Source organism: Anopheles coluzzii, chromosome 3 (genome assembly GCF_943734685.1).
Source record: "Anopheles coluzzii chromosome 3, AcolN3, whole genome shotgun sequence".
NCBI lineage: Eukaryota > Metazoa > Arthropoda > Insecta > Diptera > Culicidae > Anopheles > Anopheles coluzzii.
Window position 1 is genome coordinate 15923504 of NC_064671.1, and position 17861 is coordinate 15941364.

The 17861-nt window shown below is 44.3% G+C and overlaps 1 protein-coding gene across 3 annotated transcripts; it reads right to left on the reverse strand.

Moving 5' to 3' along the window:
• Positions 1–6062: 6062 nt before the first annotated feature.
• Positions 6063–17168, reverse strand: LOC120957360 (facilitated trehalose transporter Tret1-like). 3 transcript variants are annotated; one of them, XM_040379537.2, is made up of 6 exons: positions 16765–17168; positions 16450–16690; positions 7939–8204; positions 7672–7863; positions 7310–7458; positions 6063–7241 (listed from the first exon to the last, which is right to left on the reverse strand). In XM_040379537.2, the coding sequence occupies exons 2-6, from the start codon at positions 16569–16571 to the stop codon at positions 6309–6311; spliced, it is 1662 nt and encodes a 553-aa protein (XP_040235471.2). In that variant the 5' UTR covers positions 16572–16690; positions 16765–17168; the 3' UTR covers positions 6063–6308. The 3 variants fall into 3 exon arrangements, with proteins under 3 accessions (XP_040235471.2, XP_040235473.2, XP_040235472.2); XM_040379539.2 differs by lacking the exons at positions 16450–16690; positions 16765–17168 and adding an exon at positions 12361–12827; XM_040379538.2 differs by lacking the exons at positions 16450–16690; positions 16765–17168 and adding an exon at positions 12371–12826.
• Positions 17169–17861: the final 693 nt, after the last annotated feature.

A 17861-nucleotide genomic window follows, 5' to 3' on the forward strand; every position in this document is an offset into this window, starting at 1 on the left:
TAAATTAGCGCCAGCTGGTTGTCAGTTTAACTGAAGTGTGCATTTTGAAATGCTCGTTACAGACCGTTACCGTGAATTTTTTTTACAAACTTTTAAGTAAGTATTTAAATGATGAAAAGGTAATCTGAACTATGTGTAAAACTCACACCAATATGCTAAAAGGTGATAACTTTACAACGTCACGATGATAAACGATGTGCAACCGATGAAAGAAGACTATCTATTGCATATTGGTTTACTCTTCTTTTTGACGGGGGTTAGGGCTTCACTACGGCGATCCTATCCGCGTGTTGCTGCTGCTTTGCTAGCTTCCTTCAGTGGTGAAGCTCTGACACATTCCTCAAACCGAATAGCAGCTTTTAGGCGGGTCCTTGCTTACAGTCACCGCTCCAGACAAGCTGTATCTTTAAATGAAAATTATTAGAAGAAGATTAATCGAAAGGAGATAGGCTGTGGATAACAAAGTGAACAAAAGTTAGAAAGTTAAGAGGTAGGCTAGATAGAGTAATAAAAAAAACGGAACACATTGTAAAAAACGGGATATTGGATTTTCTAAAAAAGAGCAGAATTCAGCTAACATTTTGCTTCACTTTGAAACCATACAAATTTACATTGAATTTATTTTTTCTTGTATTTTTTATTTTAAACAAAAAGTTTAATTCAGTATTTATTTCACTTTATTTTGTTTAGGACTTTTAAACTAAATTAGAGAATGAGGGTTGTCGTATACGACAGAATCTAAGGCACTCTCTTATGGCATTTGGGGCATGTAATATTGCCTTACTAATTCAAATTTCTCACTCACCTCTCTCTCTCTCTCTCTCTCTCTCTCTCTCTCTCTCTCTCTCTCTCTCTCACACGCTCTCTCTCTCTTTATCTCTTTCTCTCTCTCTCTCTCTCTCTCTCTTTCTCTCTCTCTCTCTCTCTCTTTCTCTCTTGTTGGCATGCTCACGATAGAGCACGTCTGTGTGATATGGCCCGTTAAACAATTATTCTCCAGGATGCTCGGTTTCTGGCTGCAGCCGCCCATCCATGTAGCCACCCGATCTCCGACAGGTGATCGCTTCACCTGATCCAGCCATCAAGTTCGGTGTGCTGTCCAAAACATTTTTGTTGTCCGTCATCTTCATGGCATGCCGCTACCATCGTATCCTGCCAGCCTTCGCCACCATCAGGAGATGTTCGGTTCGCCAGGCAGCTCAGCAAGCTCGTGGTTCATCCTTCTCCTCCATGCGTACAATATGGCACATGTTGACGGCGGAACTCGGGCCAGGCCACGCGAAGGAAAGGCCTTCAGTGTCCTAAGTTTCTACCGAAAACAAGATTATTGAAAAAGATGCGTTTCTGCCCGAAAGCAGTTATTATAACAAATTGTGCATTAAACTTTCTGCTAGTATTCACGGTTCGTGGGAATCTATGCTGCAAAAGTGGCACAATTGATACAATAACTTTTCAGATGAGGCAGAGTGACCCGGAAGAGACTTAAAGCAAATCCTAGGAAAGGCCAAGACGTTCAAAGAAAATCGAGACGTTCTCCGTTCAGGTTCTGAAATAGATCTAACGTTTATTTAACAAAAATTGGTTCTTATATACTAACATGTTTGATGGTGTTGAAATGTGTCCGTACACGTTGTTTGAATGTATTGGTGCCAGTGCGTGTGAAAATATTGTGCATTTTTCCGGAAATCCATGTTCCTTATTCCATGTCATATTCCTTATGTGTTCGTATGCAGCTATGTTTATGCTTCAGTTCCACGCATTCTAGATTGATCCTAAACAAACTTGAAATTTTATGACCTCCTCGCTTTGGATTGGTAACTGAAAGGATTCATTACCTGCTGCATATGCACGTTTCGTCCTGCGTGCATTTTTTCCTAATTTCTTTCCACCCGCCGGATGTACCAGTTCTAAAAACATTTTTTATTACCCTACGCTTTGTCCGTGTTGCTTACACTTATCGAAGAACTCAAGAACGGGCCGTTCCCAAAAATGTATGTTTTTTTAGGCCAGCGATCTTGTTCTCATACGATAAGTTACAATAGTTTCCAATTCTACCCAAACCTAACCGTGGCAAATGAAACATTTCGTTGCAAATTTAAAAATCTCCTCAAACCTACCCGTTACTACCGCAACAGCACAAGTGTCCATAAAACATCCAAGGAAACCACTATTTTATGTCATTTTGACAATCGCTTCGATCGTTGCCGAGTTCGATCGAGTTAGGGAAAGTGGCTGCTTGTCTTTTTTGAAAATCCGATATCCCGGTTTTATCAACTCTATCTGGACAGCCTAATACAGTTCTATACTCAAATTGATGAAATATCCTGATTTCCGAATTTTAGGGTTTTAATTATAATAAACACATTTACAATGATAAGGTCCTCAAAAACCAATGGGAGCCAACTGATAAGCTTTTTCTCTCGATTTAATTATTGTTTTTATCCCACAGAGTCTGATAAATCTCTTATCGATCCGGGGTTTTTTCTCATTTTCTTGCAGCCAAGTATTGCTAGCATGAATCATCTGAAATCCACCAATCTTCTATCTATTGATCGTGTTTTATCTTAACACGAAAGTCTCCCCCTTACACACATGTGCGCGAAATTGATAATTAAACGGATAAAGATTCATTTACTCCACAGATCACATGCGTATTTTCTCAGCCTTGGACCTGTTAGGATGGGCCTCGGACCTCGGGCCATTCTTCGCGTTGCGACAAAGTTGCGAACGATACGATCACGTTCCAGCCCAGCGTCGCACATGGTGGCGCAGTTAATTGCCACTAACAAACTAAGACACACACACACGTGGGGTAGGAAATAATATCCGCGAAAGTTAGACAAGGCAACACCACCAATCTACGCCGGTGGTATGAATGGTGCCAATTATTTAGCTGAAGGTGGTAGATCATAAAACCAAAACTGTCCTGTTCGATAAGGGAAAGGGAATTGAATGTTTACCGGGCAGCCGTGTACCAATACGGGGAAGTGGACGGGGAGGGGGGAGAGGGGGAGATGTATGATCAGGTGTTTCGGTTAGCGCCTCACGGTATCCAAATCGGTAGCTTCGGGCCGTCCCGGGCCTGCTCGGTTGTAATACATCTATACAGCGGCTAGCGGTGAATCATCATCGGCGCTAGCATTCGGCACACAGTGTGTCGAGCGACATTGGCGCTCCAATAAACAAATGACACTTTTCGAGCAATTATCACCGGCATGATACCCCGCTGCGGCTACGCATAAAAATAAATCGTAGCGCAAAGATTTGAGCGAAGATTAACACTTTCGCGATAATTTCTGCTAATCGCACGCAATCAGAATTAGGAACACCTTAACGCAGCCTACACACTTTGGCCGCAGTGAGTCATTTGCTGGGCGATCAAAAGATTGATTGATTGGAAAGTGTGTGTGTTTTTAAAAATCGAAAAGAAAAACAAAAATCATAAATTAAGAAAAAGCAATGCTATTTCTGGAATAGGTACTTGATAAAACGCGACGGATCAACAACACAGCTTTTGGGGACAAATGTTTACCATCACAGATTACTTCCAGAGGAGTAGAATTATGTTTGTAACGCAACCAACTGTGTCTTATCAGCCCGACCACGGTGACAGAAAACCGGGGTGTGTCTGTATTGTTGCCCTGGTCATGGGATGCAGATAATTGTCGGAAGATCTTTGATAATTACAATATCTAGTGTGTCATACTTTTTTTTTATCTGGCTTGCTTGTGGAAAGATAAATATTTCCATTTTCACCGTGTTGCCATGTGCCACGGGATGGCCCGTGGTTGGACCGGGTAAATAAGGGAACTGCATTTGCATAACATGTTCTATGTTTGGCAGAGGCTTTACGCTTTTTAAGTTGTTTTATTTAGTGTAAATAATGAATTAAAAGGGATTTTAATCGATTTTTTTGGCAATCAATCAATAAAACAACTAATTAGATAAAAAAAAAGAATGAGGATCACTCTAAGATCACTAAATAAATTGAGTTAAATTCTGACGGTAATTTTCTCGTTAGATTTCTACGATGAATTTTGGAATTAGTTAATGGACAAGAACAAGCATTGTGTCGGTTCAAGGAACGGAACACATTCACGAATCGTTGCAGAACCAGAACAAGACCTGGGACAGTTACGGATAGTTTTAGATCATCAGTTCAGAAGCATCAGTTCCTAGATTGGTATGGGTTCTTGATTAGATCTAGGAACAATAAGGATTCAGGAATGGTTTTAGGTTCAGTTGCATGACCTGAATTATGAATTCAGTATCAGCTCAAGGACCGATATGAGTTTACATTCAGTTTCATGACCTGCATGAGTTCGTGATCGGTTCCAGGACCGAAAAAGGACCAATAACAATTACAAGACTGGTATGGGTTCAGTATCAGCTACATGACTGTTGGATGGATTCAGTGTCAGTTACAGGACCGGTATGTATTCATGATCGTTTCAAGAACTGGTATGAGTTCTAGTATCAGTCAAAGGGGTTCCTATGAGACTGGATATGTTCCAGAGATATTTCTACGGGATATTCTGGAAATCGAATGAGCCCAGTTTCAGGTTCAAAATAGGTATTAGGCGTTTTCCATCAATTACGTAACGCAAAAATCTCCCCCGGTCAAACTTCGTTTGCATGTTTTTAATTTGTTTATTTAATTTTTCTACCACATTTTTTCAATTAAATTAACTTTAAAAATATATGTTGGGCTTTGCGAGTTCTTATTTAACGTAAAAACATGGGTTGTAGATGAGATTTTGTGAATTTATTGCATAATTTTGTGTAATTTCGACATGTATAAGGATAAACACTAAGAAATCATTTATTTTTCCTATTTTCACATTTATTCCTCATTATCTATGAGACACATGTACAATTTAAGTGAGATTAGGGCTCTTACTCACATCATTTCAAATTTCGTGACTAAACAAAACTTCAATTCTTTTGTTAATATATCTCATTTTTTCGATAAAATCAATAGACATACAAAAAATGCACTGAAGCACCAAGAAATCTGTAATATTTGCTACACTTTGTGTGTGAAAACCAATGGTTAACGGTTTTAAAATGACATAAAGTCCCTCAACTAAAACCCTTTTCCATCACCTTATATTTTTAATCCACCTTGTTTGGAATGTTCTTGCATCACCATCATAAGAAGCGCATTGTATCGAGCTATCCAGGTCCTCCATAAGTATGTCAATCTTTCCAGTAATATTTCCAGTAACCTGCGAATCGCATGCTACAATCATCAAAAGCGTGCCTCTCTCCGGAATGCAACGTTACTGCGACGATTCTTTGGAAAGTTTTTCCATCCGTCTGTCCGTGGTAACCAAATTTCGCCTTCGGTTCAACCCTCGTATGAACCGTATGGCCCCCTGGCGATGACGAACTATTCGGCTGCGTGGTACATAAAAAGTAGCGAAATCTTTTTTAGGCCGGCATAATGGCAGAGGTTGTTTAGTCACGAAGAAGAATGCTCGTTTATTACTCGTTTGTCATTAGATAAAAATAAAATAAAATATTTTATTTTGCGTTACGGAAGAACAGTTTAACTACCTTTCTGCTCTATGTAACAAATCGTAACGTGTAACCTCTATCAGCGTTACATAGTTGATGGATGACGCCTTAGATCTTAATGTGCGCCCTGTAACCAGATTTTATTACCGAGACGCTACAAACCATATCCCAGCGTTATTTAGTAATTATGCAAACACTCTTAAACCTCCACTATCTCACTTATCATTAATAAAGCAGACTTATTTCATTCCAAGAAAGCTCATTCATCATTTGTTCTGCCGAATGGTTTAGTCTTGGACTAACTGGTACAATAACAATTTACAAAGAGCTTAATGTAAAGCCATTTCCTCGAACACAACTCTGACTCCGACTTGGACTGTGTTTAAGCCTAACAAGAACGTGTGAATAACTACTTAGCTTATACTTAAGCCACCACCAGCCAACTTTACATCCAGTCACGCCAAACAAACAGCCCACAATGTAACCGGGCTCAACCATGTCATCACGTCATCGTAAACAAACGGAACCACTCCACTCTACCATTCCTTTTACTAAACGCGCCTTCAACACGTCTACAACACTTTATTTTCATTTCTCCCTTAAATACAGTGGCGTTGGTGAGATTGTAAAATGCTTATCGATCTAAAATGTCAACAGTATTTTTTTTTGTCTCCGAATTAAGCCGCACCCGCTCCGAAAAGAACCGCACTCCTCCTATCACAGACTAGTGGTTTCGCTTATCTAAAACTCCCTCGGTGTTTCCCAGGTGCCCCCCGCTGTCGGGACCGTTACGCCTTCGAGGCCTGCTTGTCTACTTCGGACGCATTTGCCTCCTTGCCGCCACGGAAGTAATCCTCAATGTCCTGCAGCGTTCGGCCCTTCGTTTCGGGCAGGAAGAAGTACACGAACACGATGCCCAGCAGGGCGACCAGTCCGAAGAACAGGAACACATTCTCATTACCGATCGCATTGACCATCGTCGGGTAGCTCTTCAGTATGATGAACGACATGGTGTAGCCGAAGAAGATCGTCAGCCCGGACGCGAAGCCACGGATCTTGGTCGGATAAACTTCAGCGTTCATCGAGAAGGGCAGCGTGAGGAAGCCAAGCGTAGCGGTAAAGATAAACGCCACCAGCAGTGCGGTCGGGATCCAGTTGTACTGCGTGTCGGCCACCGGGAACACGGCACACGCCGCCAGCCCAAACATACAGCACGCCATACCGAACCCGGAGAACAGGGCCGGCGGTCGGCGACCGAACTTGTCCGAAATGAACGACATCAGGATGGTGGTGACGACACGCGTCAGCCCTACCAGCACCGCGCTCAGGAACGGATCGATCGCAACGCCTGCCTCCACGGAGAAGCTGGCCGCGTACACGATAATGACAAAGATGCCGGAGAATTGTTGAAACAGGAAGAAGATGCACATGATCGAGAGCGGTTTGTACACTTCCGGCTTCTTCAGCTGCACCAGCTTGGAGGACTTTTTCGTCTCGGACGACCGGAACCGGGCCACATTCTCTTCGAGCGACTTGATCTCGGCCTTGATCTCCGGATGATTGTCCTCCTTGATGGCGCGTATCACCTTCAGGTAGCGTTCTGCGTCCTGGGGTCGCCGCTTGCCCACCAGCCAGCTCGGTGACTCTGGCAGGGGAATAACGGTGATCAGCGACACGCCAGTAAACACGCCGCAGATCGTACAGACGTAGCGCCAGTCCTCCTGTGAAAGATATGGTTCAATATTCAAGCGGGCTTACAATAGCCTGTTGCTGTTGCGTTGGCGCCTACCTTGAACATGTAGCCTAAAGAGTACACCAGCAGCATTCCAATGCCGGTACAGCCGGCCGTGAGCAGCGTCAGACGGCCTCGCAGCCGTGGGTGTGCAACTTCGGCGGCATACACCGAGGCCGGCGTGCTGGAAAGCCCGATAGCAATACCTGGAAAGAGAAAGGAGGCGCCACCCCGTTAGTTATCTTGCTCTCAATCGTTATCAAGATCGCGGCTTGTTCCCTGCATTGCAGGCACACATCGAACTTTATCATTCCGGAACATTGAAAGAATGCATTGAAAGAAGCGTCTCGATAGAGTATAAAGATGTGCATTTACACTACCCGAAAAGAAACAAAAAAACCCCGAACAACACCACCTACCGATGATGACACGTGCAACGATCAGCTCCACAAACAGTACGGATGCGTCCGTACGGCTGGCGAACGACATGATGGCCCACGAGATGACCGAGATGATGTTGATGCAGTAGAGCGTGCGCTTGCGGCCGACCTTATCCAGCAGATAGCCGGACAGTAGCCCACCGAACGGGCACATGATCGAGGTGATGGATGCTAAATGGAAAGGAACAGAACACACATTAGCAATCCGCTGACACGGAAGAGGGTGCTTTTTCTTCTTTCACTTACCAAACCAGCTCGCTTCCGACTCGGTCAGCACCACGGACGTGGTGGAGTTGGTCAGCTCCATCATGGCGATCGACGGAAAACCGATGCCCATGCCGGACGATATGATCGTAATGTTAGCGACGACCGCGGCTATAATCTGCGTAATGGCGGCACGCTTCGTCAGCTTCGCAATGCCCGAGGAAGCCGACGCTTCGGCCGCCTTGTTCGCCGATGGATCGGCCGGCATGTTGGAAGGTGTTTCGCGTGCTTTATCCATACTATCGCTCCTGCAACATGTGGATAGCGGGGAAAGGGAATTTGTAAGATAAAAACGCACCAAAACACTGTTGCAGCGAAGTAATGTGTGTATATTTGTTTGACCCAGCAAGGCCATTTTGCTTCACAATGCTTTAAAACGATTCTAGTTGTGCTATTACGGCGGATCGTAAAACTATTGTCCAACTTTACGACTAACACAACACGACGAGACAAATAGGAACAGTACTAATACATCCCCTGTTTGCCGTTGAAGCCAAGCGGATGTTGAAAATGAAATCGTTTACTTCGAAACGAACGATACCTTCGAGATCTACGATCTCTAGTGAGCGTCGTAGTCTGTAATGTGTTGAACAGCATAACACTCTGTGGACACTGCAATGTTCCTTATCTTCAGTGTACAATCGACAAAGGGAATTGTGTTTGTTATATCAGTGTTTTAAATCATCTGTAACGTGTAAGATCGTTTAATTTAATTTAAGTGCTTCGTTAGATCAAATCTTTGCTATCAAAAGAGAATACATAAGTCTGATACAGGAATGGAATAGCACAGCAGCAAAACTACGATAGGATTAAGAGTAGATCCCAGGATGAAGATGTATTTCCAGGACCTATTATAGGACTTAAAGTGTATCAAGATCTTTGCTAGAACCGGTATAGGTTCGAGATCGGTTTCAAAACGGGATAGAATCACTTCCTAATCCAGGATCGATTCGTTGATGATTCTAAGACCCATAGAAGGTTGGTACCAGTTCTGACAGATTTGATACCTGTTCTTATACCAGGATAGATTCCAGATGGGTTCCACGAACAGGATAGATTCAATATTTCTTCAAAGATCTGGATAAGTTCAAGTTGCAGTACAGGAACGAATCCACGATTGAGAGAATATAGGCTCAAGATCACCATCGTGATCAGAATAAGTTCAGAAGTAGTTGCCTATAGCATATCACATATATTCTCAGTAGCTGATTCTAAACCATAGAGATTAGCAGTAAATCGAACCGGGGTATTACCTCAGAAAGAGGAGTAGAAGTAGTGGCAGAAGCTATCCCAGAACATAAAAATGATCAAGATCCAGTTCCTAAGACCGGGACAGTTGCAGGATCAGTAATACGTCTTTTACAGCTCTGGGCGAGGGGATCGAGGAACTGCTTCAAAATGATAAGATCGAGTTCAGTTTGCTTGAGCGGGATTGGATTTGTGATCACTTGCTGAATTGTGATCATTTCGCAATTAATTTCATGATCTTCATATACTCAGAATCTATTGATGGGTCTGACTAAGGTCATAATCAGTTTCGATATGGGATCGGAATTATTTCCACGACCAGAACAGTGCAATAAACGTGAGAAACCATCAAGTTTTAACTAATCATCTTTAAAAAGGCCATCCCAAGAAGGCCTAGACCGGGAAGGGATAACATGATCATCTACGAAATTTGGAAGTAATTTATCTTTGAATATTTAATTTATCATTTAATGTTAAATTAAAGTTAATTTAACTATTTTCTTCCTAAACAAGAATATAATCAAATCGAAGCATCCTGCTCTATTTCTGCGTCCAGATGTCTAGGTCGTCGCTGCACGTTATTGACCACCAGCAAAAAGGACCATGATTCAGGTTGATCCCCCCGCTCACCCGGAGGCACACAAAGCCGGCAATTGCTATAGACATGCTAATTGCTGAAAATATGCACCACCCACCATGTGTCACCATGTGTTCCCGTAGCGTAAACTGCGTAAATCCGATTCGTCGCACTCAGTCTGTTTGCCCCAACAATTAGCTACTCATCGAAAGTCTTCCAAGAAAAAAGATACCACAAAACGGAAGGAGCACTGGCTTCCAACGACACAACCTTGTGGTAAGAGAATGTACCGTGTTGGTGGTATTGATTGATAGTTAAATTGATCCAACGCATTAGCACCGAGCGGGAAACGGGAAAAAGGCAGATCTTAGAATCTGTCCCACGTGCCCCATGTGCCAACCCCGGGTTGAACCAGTTGCGAGTGCGGTGAAACAGGGTACAAGTAAACAGGGCGAGTTGCACATACCGGTATGGTGAGATGTGGAATGTTTTCTTTGCCATCCCGAGCTGTCCGAGTTCCGAGAGATTACCCGCGCGCTCTCTTGTATAATCTACTAGGCCAGGTGTAATGCACGATCAAACATTAAAGGGATGACGTACGAGGAAAGTGTGTGCGATGCCAAAAGGGGGACCTTACACGGGTCAGGTTCAGGCGCTAAAGGTTCTGTTCCCAAGTCCCCAAGCCGCTCAGGGTGGGTTCGCTTTATCTTGGCACGATCGTGCGTTGTTATCTGAAGGCTCGCGCCGGTGTTCGCAGGGGCAACAGCTGTTGCTATCACAGCTATCGCAAGATCGTCCGTCAACGTCACAGCGTTGTTTTTCCAAACCGTTCTTTTTTATGGCCAGTGTGCGCGTTATTTTTAGCCCACTCGTTCACCGGGTGGCTTTTGCATATCTTTTGCCCCAGGGCACCTTTCTTTTGATGCACTTTCCTTGCCCTTCGTGGAGGATCGCACCCGTGACATAGTTTTAAGCCCTAACGCAGCGCAGCCCTGCGTTTCCAGTGTCGCGCAAACAACGGGGAAACGGGCAAATATTTATGCCCTCCACCGAGGATGAACAAGCTGTGTGGGGGTGTGGTAAAAGGGGGGGAGGGCACCTTCACCCTCACTATCGGTAGTTAAAGGAGAGACAAGCAAATAAAGATAGATACCGGTTTGCCATAAGCTCAAGATTGTCTGGCGAGAAGATAGAGAGAGAGAAGACGAGATGGGAAGGTTTAATTGGAAGGTTCTGATTGTACAGATGCATTTTTCAATGCCATTAACCTCCTCCCCCCCAGTCGTCGAACCGTCGGAATCGGTTTTATGGCGCCCCGTTCCTCGGTACCGTGAAGGGTGTCCTGGTGCCGGATCTCGTTGGGCGCAGTGGCGTTGTTTTGTTAATCGTGTTGCTCTCGCCTCGACCATCGGATGATGATCAAACTGGTATCTTCTCTTTTAGCTCTTTTGATGAGTGTGAGAACTTGAAGGGGGGTCTTCTTCGAAAGGGGGAGATGCTCTGCATAATGAAGCAGAGTCTCGCAGTGTCTCGGAAAAAAAATCGCTCAATCATTATTGACTGGTTAAATCCCGTTTTGTTTGCTTTTCTTGGGGGAAGAAAGAAAGATCGACTTGCAAAACCACCTTTCGATAACCTTCGTGGGGTGTGGTTTGAGTGGGGAAGTCCTTAATTTGTTTTTCTGGTTTCTGGGACACCTTCCGAACACCTTCAAAACAAGTGTTTTTAAGGGATAAAACGTTAAATTTGAAATTCAACAAAAAATGCTCTTAAATTTACAAATTAAAGCAAAATATTATTAAATGTAAATTATGCTGAATGGCACACAATATTCCCTAACTAATTGTGGCAAAATGGATTGCCCAAACACACGGCCACATTTACAATGGCACACAAACACTGTGTAGCAAATACGAAACAAACAATAACCATATTTCCTCGAACAGTTTTCGGGGAGGAAACTGCCAGACATTTCTTTTTCCCCCAATTTTCTATTTAATCAGTTGGTGCGTGTAGCCAATCTTGCGTCTGATCTGATCCATTCGAAACAGTGAGAGAAGATGCACATCAGATTTGTGGAGCTGGAAATGATGGCTTTATCATCTAAAATAATGAAGTTCAATTAAACGAAAAAGTTTTTTTTAATTATTTTAATTAACTTTCAATTAATTTCCATAATAAATCAAACTTCATCTGTTCAAAAGGACAAACGATTAAAGGTTACGACCAAACACATAAACCATAAACCCTCCAACGCACACAGGTTGTTCAACAATTTAAACATAAATTGGCCTTTCTGAATACCAAAACCCCTTTTTTTACGATCCTCGAACGATCCTCGCACGGCGCCGAACCCGCCGAACCCATCTCCATTTTTGCCCCAACCCTCCCCCCCCCCACCTCTCCCCCAGATGGCTTGTTGCCATTTGCAATTGCCCGATGCGATCGCATCACCGAACGTTCCAGCTTGATTATAACAAATCACCTGCACGATAAATTTTGCAAAAAAACCCTTTCACCCTCCCCGTTGATGTTCCCTGGTAGGGGTCGGGGGAGAGTTTAGGCGCAATCCCGCTTACTTGTGCTTACCGCTTGGTCCGTCCGTGGTGTCCCCCTACACGAAAAGTGGTCCTATAATATGCCCCAACACCGGTTTCTCTCTGCACGGTGAAAACTGGCCACTACACGACCGTGCGAAATCGACTCTCTCGACGCAGCTCGGTGCTGTTGCCAACCTGCCTGCTCGGCCTGTTGCCCAAAGCGTGCGGGCCGATACGCGTCACGACACCACGTTCACGAGGCGCCCAAAAACGCACACACACACAAGCACACACCGAAACTTGGGCCGGTTTTAGTTTTTTGTTGTCGTTGTTGGTTGGGTGTTGGGTTGGAAAGGCCTAGACACACGCGAAACAGCACACCACGCAATCAGAGGCAAAGGCACCAACACCGAAAACCACCAGAAGGAGGAGAAGGAGCACTTGCAGACTTCCTTTCGCGACGATCTGCTCAACACGACTGGGATGGCTTCGATGGGCCGCCGATCGTATTATGCTCGAGCTCGGGCTGTAACCCGCCCGCGCTGCACCCACCCGCGAACCCTCTCCGTCGATCGTCATCAGCAGCATCATCATCATCGTCAACCACCGTCGTCATAGTCATGTTTGCCCGCGATCTTCCTGCCATGCCTTGCACACACTCTCTCAGCAGGCGCTGATGGAGACGCACCACCTTCCATCGCGCAACAGCCCCAGCGCGTCCCGGTGCGTTATATGCCCGTTTGTCTCTCGCTCTCTCTCTCTCTCTCTGTCGACCCCCACTACCCTTATTTGCGGGCTGCTGCACTCGATGGGTGTTTGGGTGTGGAATATATTGGGCTGCGCCGGTGTTATTTACCCCGCTGTGAGGGCTGCGCGAATCACCTGCGGCTGCGCGTGCGTCCGCGAGAGGAAAGATAAGAGAAGCGGCAGCAGCAGCAGACGGTGCGCGCACGGTTTGCAGGGCAAGGTCTAGTTACGTTGGTGACGTATCGAAAGTGCACTATACCCCCACGTTCCCCCACAGAGTCAGCTGTTCTAATTTTGTACTAAAAATTTAAATCCCCTTGCGCAAAAAAAACACGTGCGTTCTGCTTTTACAGTCGTTTAAAAATCAAAATTACACCTTACAGGGGGTAAACACACATCTGAAAGTTTCTAGAAATGTTCTAGAAGCCACTACCCACCCACTCGTTACCCACCCATCGCTTATGTGTACCATTTATTGTTGTTTTCTCCTGTGGTTTGGTGTTTGGCGCGCAAGTATGTACAAATAGAGAGCAAAAAATTGTTGTTTATTTGTTTTTTTTAAAGCAACCAACATCATCATCTACCTTACCCGCTTAGTACACAATTTCTAGCAAATTTCCCCACCTGAAAAAAACCCGAAAACAAGCACACACACACGCACGACACAAACACAACGATTCAGTACAGTTTGCTGTTTTTCGTGTTTCCCGGCCAACCCGGCAATGCGAGCGATGAAGATCATTCTAGTTCCTGCGGCGGCGGACGTACAACAATGTGGCTCAATTCATTGCCGGTAGCCCAATCGACGCCGATCTCCAGGGCAGATACCTTTCTTTTTCGTGCCTTTGTGGGCCTGTTTGAGCGCATATTTTGAATCCAAATCGGGTGGTAATTTATAACAAATTAATCTGCAAAAAAAGAATGTCGACGGTTGTGTTTTTTTCTCTCGCTTTCGTTTGAAAATAACCCACAGAAAAATAACAATGACTCACGGGTAATGGTAATGGATCGGTAGCACAACAAACGGGACGGTACCATTTAGTACCAAACCTGGTAGATTATCCCCGTGGTAGCGATCGTGTGCCCAGCAGTTTTAGTTTAACCAGCAGCACGTACGATTGTAACGATTGTGCAATGGCTTGCAACGTATGATAAGAAGCAGCAGACTAAACGTATGTTTCCAAACGTTCATCTCGCAGCGGGTCGTGCTATATGAATGCTGGCAGTAATTAAAATACACACATTTATGTCTTGCCTACCCGCTGCCCGGACAGAACCTTGCGCGTTGTTCTAGTTTCGCGTTATTAAAGCAACGCGCATCAAAAAAGGGACCGATTATCGACGCGTATGCGCGTCCTTGATCCGTATCCGTATCAACTCCCCTAGAAGGAAGGGGGTTTAACACGATTGGCAAAGCCAGAAAAAGTGCCAGTGGTATCAATAAATGGGAACATAAACCGTTTTGTACGCGCGTTTATGCAGGCCCATGGCGATATGATATCCTTCGAAATCGAAATCGAACCGAAAGCAACCGGTTTTGAAGCTGTCCGCATGTTCGGTGTACATCATCCGGTAGGTGCCGTCCGGTTTGGGGTGACGATTTGGGTCAACCTTGGGCGGAAGAAGGTCAGCAGGGCAGAACGCGCAAAACATTTGCCTGTGAGCAGGCGACATAAAAAAAGCGAATCTTTTAAATGTTACACATCATGACGAGATCGTTGCCCTCACGGCTGTAGATTGCTGTTTCTTATTTCCGTGCTAGCAAATTGGTTGAAATGCACATTTTATGTTAATCAGATATAATTAAGCAGAATGAATCAAACCACCAGCGTGGATGAAGGGGAATTTTATATGATCGCAAGATTAAATGACTAAATTGACAGGTATCAACAGAGGTGCCCGTCATGTTGCGTTGATAAGGCCAGCTTGGTAACCTGTCCTCCAGGATACTCGGTTTATGGTTGTTGCTCTCCTTTGTTGGTTCTACTCCATTTCCGATTGGTATTGTTGCACTAGATCTGGTTGAGACACTGTTTTAGTTAGGAGGATGTATAATCCCCGGAACTACTCAACCAATAGCGTTAGGAGTAGTTCAGTAGTATCAGTCTGGATCAGTCCGTATCGGTCCAGATCTGTCCGCATCAGTCCAGTAATGTCCGGATCAGTCCGTATGAGTCTGGATGAGTCTGAACGACTCCGATAGAGTCCGGGTGAGTAGTTTAGGTTGGCATACAATTGTTCCGATAGAGCTTTTTTGTTATTTACATTGCTGCTCTTCGACCTCAGCTCTTGTCGGAAGGCTCTAAACGCAACATGTTCCTACAGCGTCATACATGAGTCATACAGTGAACCCAAAACTGCAAAGATTTTGGACGCTTCTTAGAAAGAGACGCTCCATACATTTATGATAAATAATTCCTATTATTCTAATCAACTTCGGCATCATTCCTATCCTTGAAACGGATTTGTAAGGATTTATTTACTGTAAGGAACGCACTAATCAAGAATTGTCTGTAAGATAACACGTAATATGATGATGATAAGTCCCACCTCTTACCCCAACACAGGGTTGAGAAGGACGAAAGTATCTATAAGATAATTCTACTCTAATAGTTGTTATGAAATAAAAAAAACGAGCAAGTGGTGGCTTCGGAAAACTCTCAGAGGAACCGTCTGAGTCATACACACACCCAAGATGACCAACATAGTTTCATCAAGAAAAAACGGGTCATACTCCATCGAATACAATAGTATTCCCTAGCATCCTTTACGTAGTTCGCCAAGAACCAATACATGGATCCGGCGCACCACTTATCAGGACACAACTGCGACATGCATATGGCCAGTTCCACTAGTGCCAACCGCTGACTCCAGGGTCTCTGGCACCAACGGCTGGCTCCAGGGCACTACCTTCCGAAGCAGGAGAATTTAATGTATCCCTTACGTAGCTCGCCAAGAACCAACTAGTGGATCCGGCGCACTACTTATCGGAACACAACTGCAACATGCATATGGCCAGTTCCACTGGTGCCAATGGTTGGCTCTAGGGCACTACCTAAACACGTACGTAAATTGTTTCCGTTTTATAATTGAACGAAATATTATAGATTTCAGCAGTAGAAACTAGTGATGGGCGGGTCGATCCGAACCTATCGGGTCGGAGACATCCACATGCGGCCCGGAGTGCTCTGGGTCGTAATTTTGATTACAGTAGGTTTGGTAGGTTCAGTAGGTTCAGCAAAGTATATGCGACCTTCTAAGAAGCGACCAAACCTCTGCAGTTTTGGGCCAAAGAGCAGCAATGGCAATACAAACAACCCTATCGGACCAGTTGTATGTGACCCACGCGAGATCGATTGATAATAATAAACACTGACTTACCTGATAACTGTTTGCTGAATGCCCACTCCCCCTGTTTGCGCACCCTCGCTGTACGTGACCATCCAATTGCCGTTTGGTGCTAAACTTACTAGAACATTTCGCACATGCAAATAGCTGCTCATTCGTATGCAGCAGCTCGTGATGTTTTAATCCCTTTTTACTGTACAGCATCTTTGGACAGTACGAACACTGTATCTGTGGTCCGCCCGTGTGTGCTTTCCGATGAGTTGTTAAATATGATCTGTGAATACAACAAGGACTTTATAGACCAAATGTACTATATCGCAGATATTTATACCAATTCCAGCAACTTACCTGGTTACGAACGATTTTCCACATTCCTCACAACCGAACGCTTTGCCGCGCGTGTGCACATGCAGCCGGTGTGTGCTTAGTTCCAGCTTTGATTTGTATGCTTTACCACACTCCTGACAGAGGAACATTTGCCCACTGTGCCGATAGTAGCTATGGCGGCGTAGTCCATGTCGACAGGAAAACGTTTTGCTACAGCCAGGCGCGACACAGGCGAAAGGTTTAAGCCCATTGTGTTCGTTCAGATGGCCCTGGTAGTAGGTGGGTAGCATTGTTTTACCACATATCTCACATATTACCACGTTTGGTTGTGCTTTGCTGGGCTCCCCTTGCGCTTTTGTATCGCTGGAGTCGTCTGTTACTTCATCACTGCAACTATTAGTGGTTTCGTCGTCTTTTTTCATTACGTTTTTGGGGGTGGATTGTCCATTATGTGAATCCACCTTATCTTCGCCGTTCAACACATTCAGCAACATACTATGTACATCCCAACACGATTCACGATATTTGTGAAATTCTCTCACCTTTTCAGCACAGCTGCTGCAGACACGGTATGGCCATGATTTATTCGTCGGATTTATCTGCAAGGTAAGAATTAGGAATTGGGCAATTGGACAGGAAAACAAAGGGGAACCGGAGCAACTGGTTTTACTTACAACCAAACCAAGACAAAGGTTTATTTGCTGGTAAATCTGATCGTCCTCAACGTTTGAAGCGGTGGGATTAAAGCACAATCGACAAAAAGTTGAAAAATTGTTCATTTTCAAGACTTTTGATGAGAGTTTTCCCGGCCCGGGTAAAACTGTGCCGGTTTGTTTGGATTTTCACAGCACAACAACAACAAACTCAAGGTAGCTGTAGAATAGCGTCAAGGTTGCTACAGCGAGATGTGCGCGATACGTTTCGTCGATGAAAATTGATAAAATATTTTGAAGAAAATAATGAAATCGAATTGATTTGCTCAAGAACGTATCAAATTGTAAATAATAGAAGCGCTTTTTGCACTAAATATGCTCTAATCATGCTCTAAATAGAAAAAAACAATCCCAATTATTTGAAGCGTTTCATCGACAAATTATGTCGACTTGAACGGACGCGTT

Excerpts from the sequence above, each read along its gene's own strand:
- LOC120957360 (XM_040379537.2), bottom strand. The coding sequence starts at position 16,571 with ATGAGCAGCTATTTGCATGTGCGAAATGTTCTAGTAAGTTTAGCACCA. Across the intron at positions 7,459-7,671 it reads CGTTGCACGTGTCATCATCG|GTATTGCTATCGGGCTTTCC; the intron begins GTAGGTGGTGTT and ends TTCTCTTTCCAG. Across the intron at positions 7,242-7,309 it reads CTTTAGGCTACATGTTCAAG|GAGGACTGGCGCTACGTCTG; the intron begins GTAGGCGCCAAC and ends TATCTTTCACAG.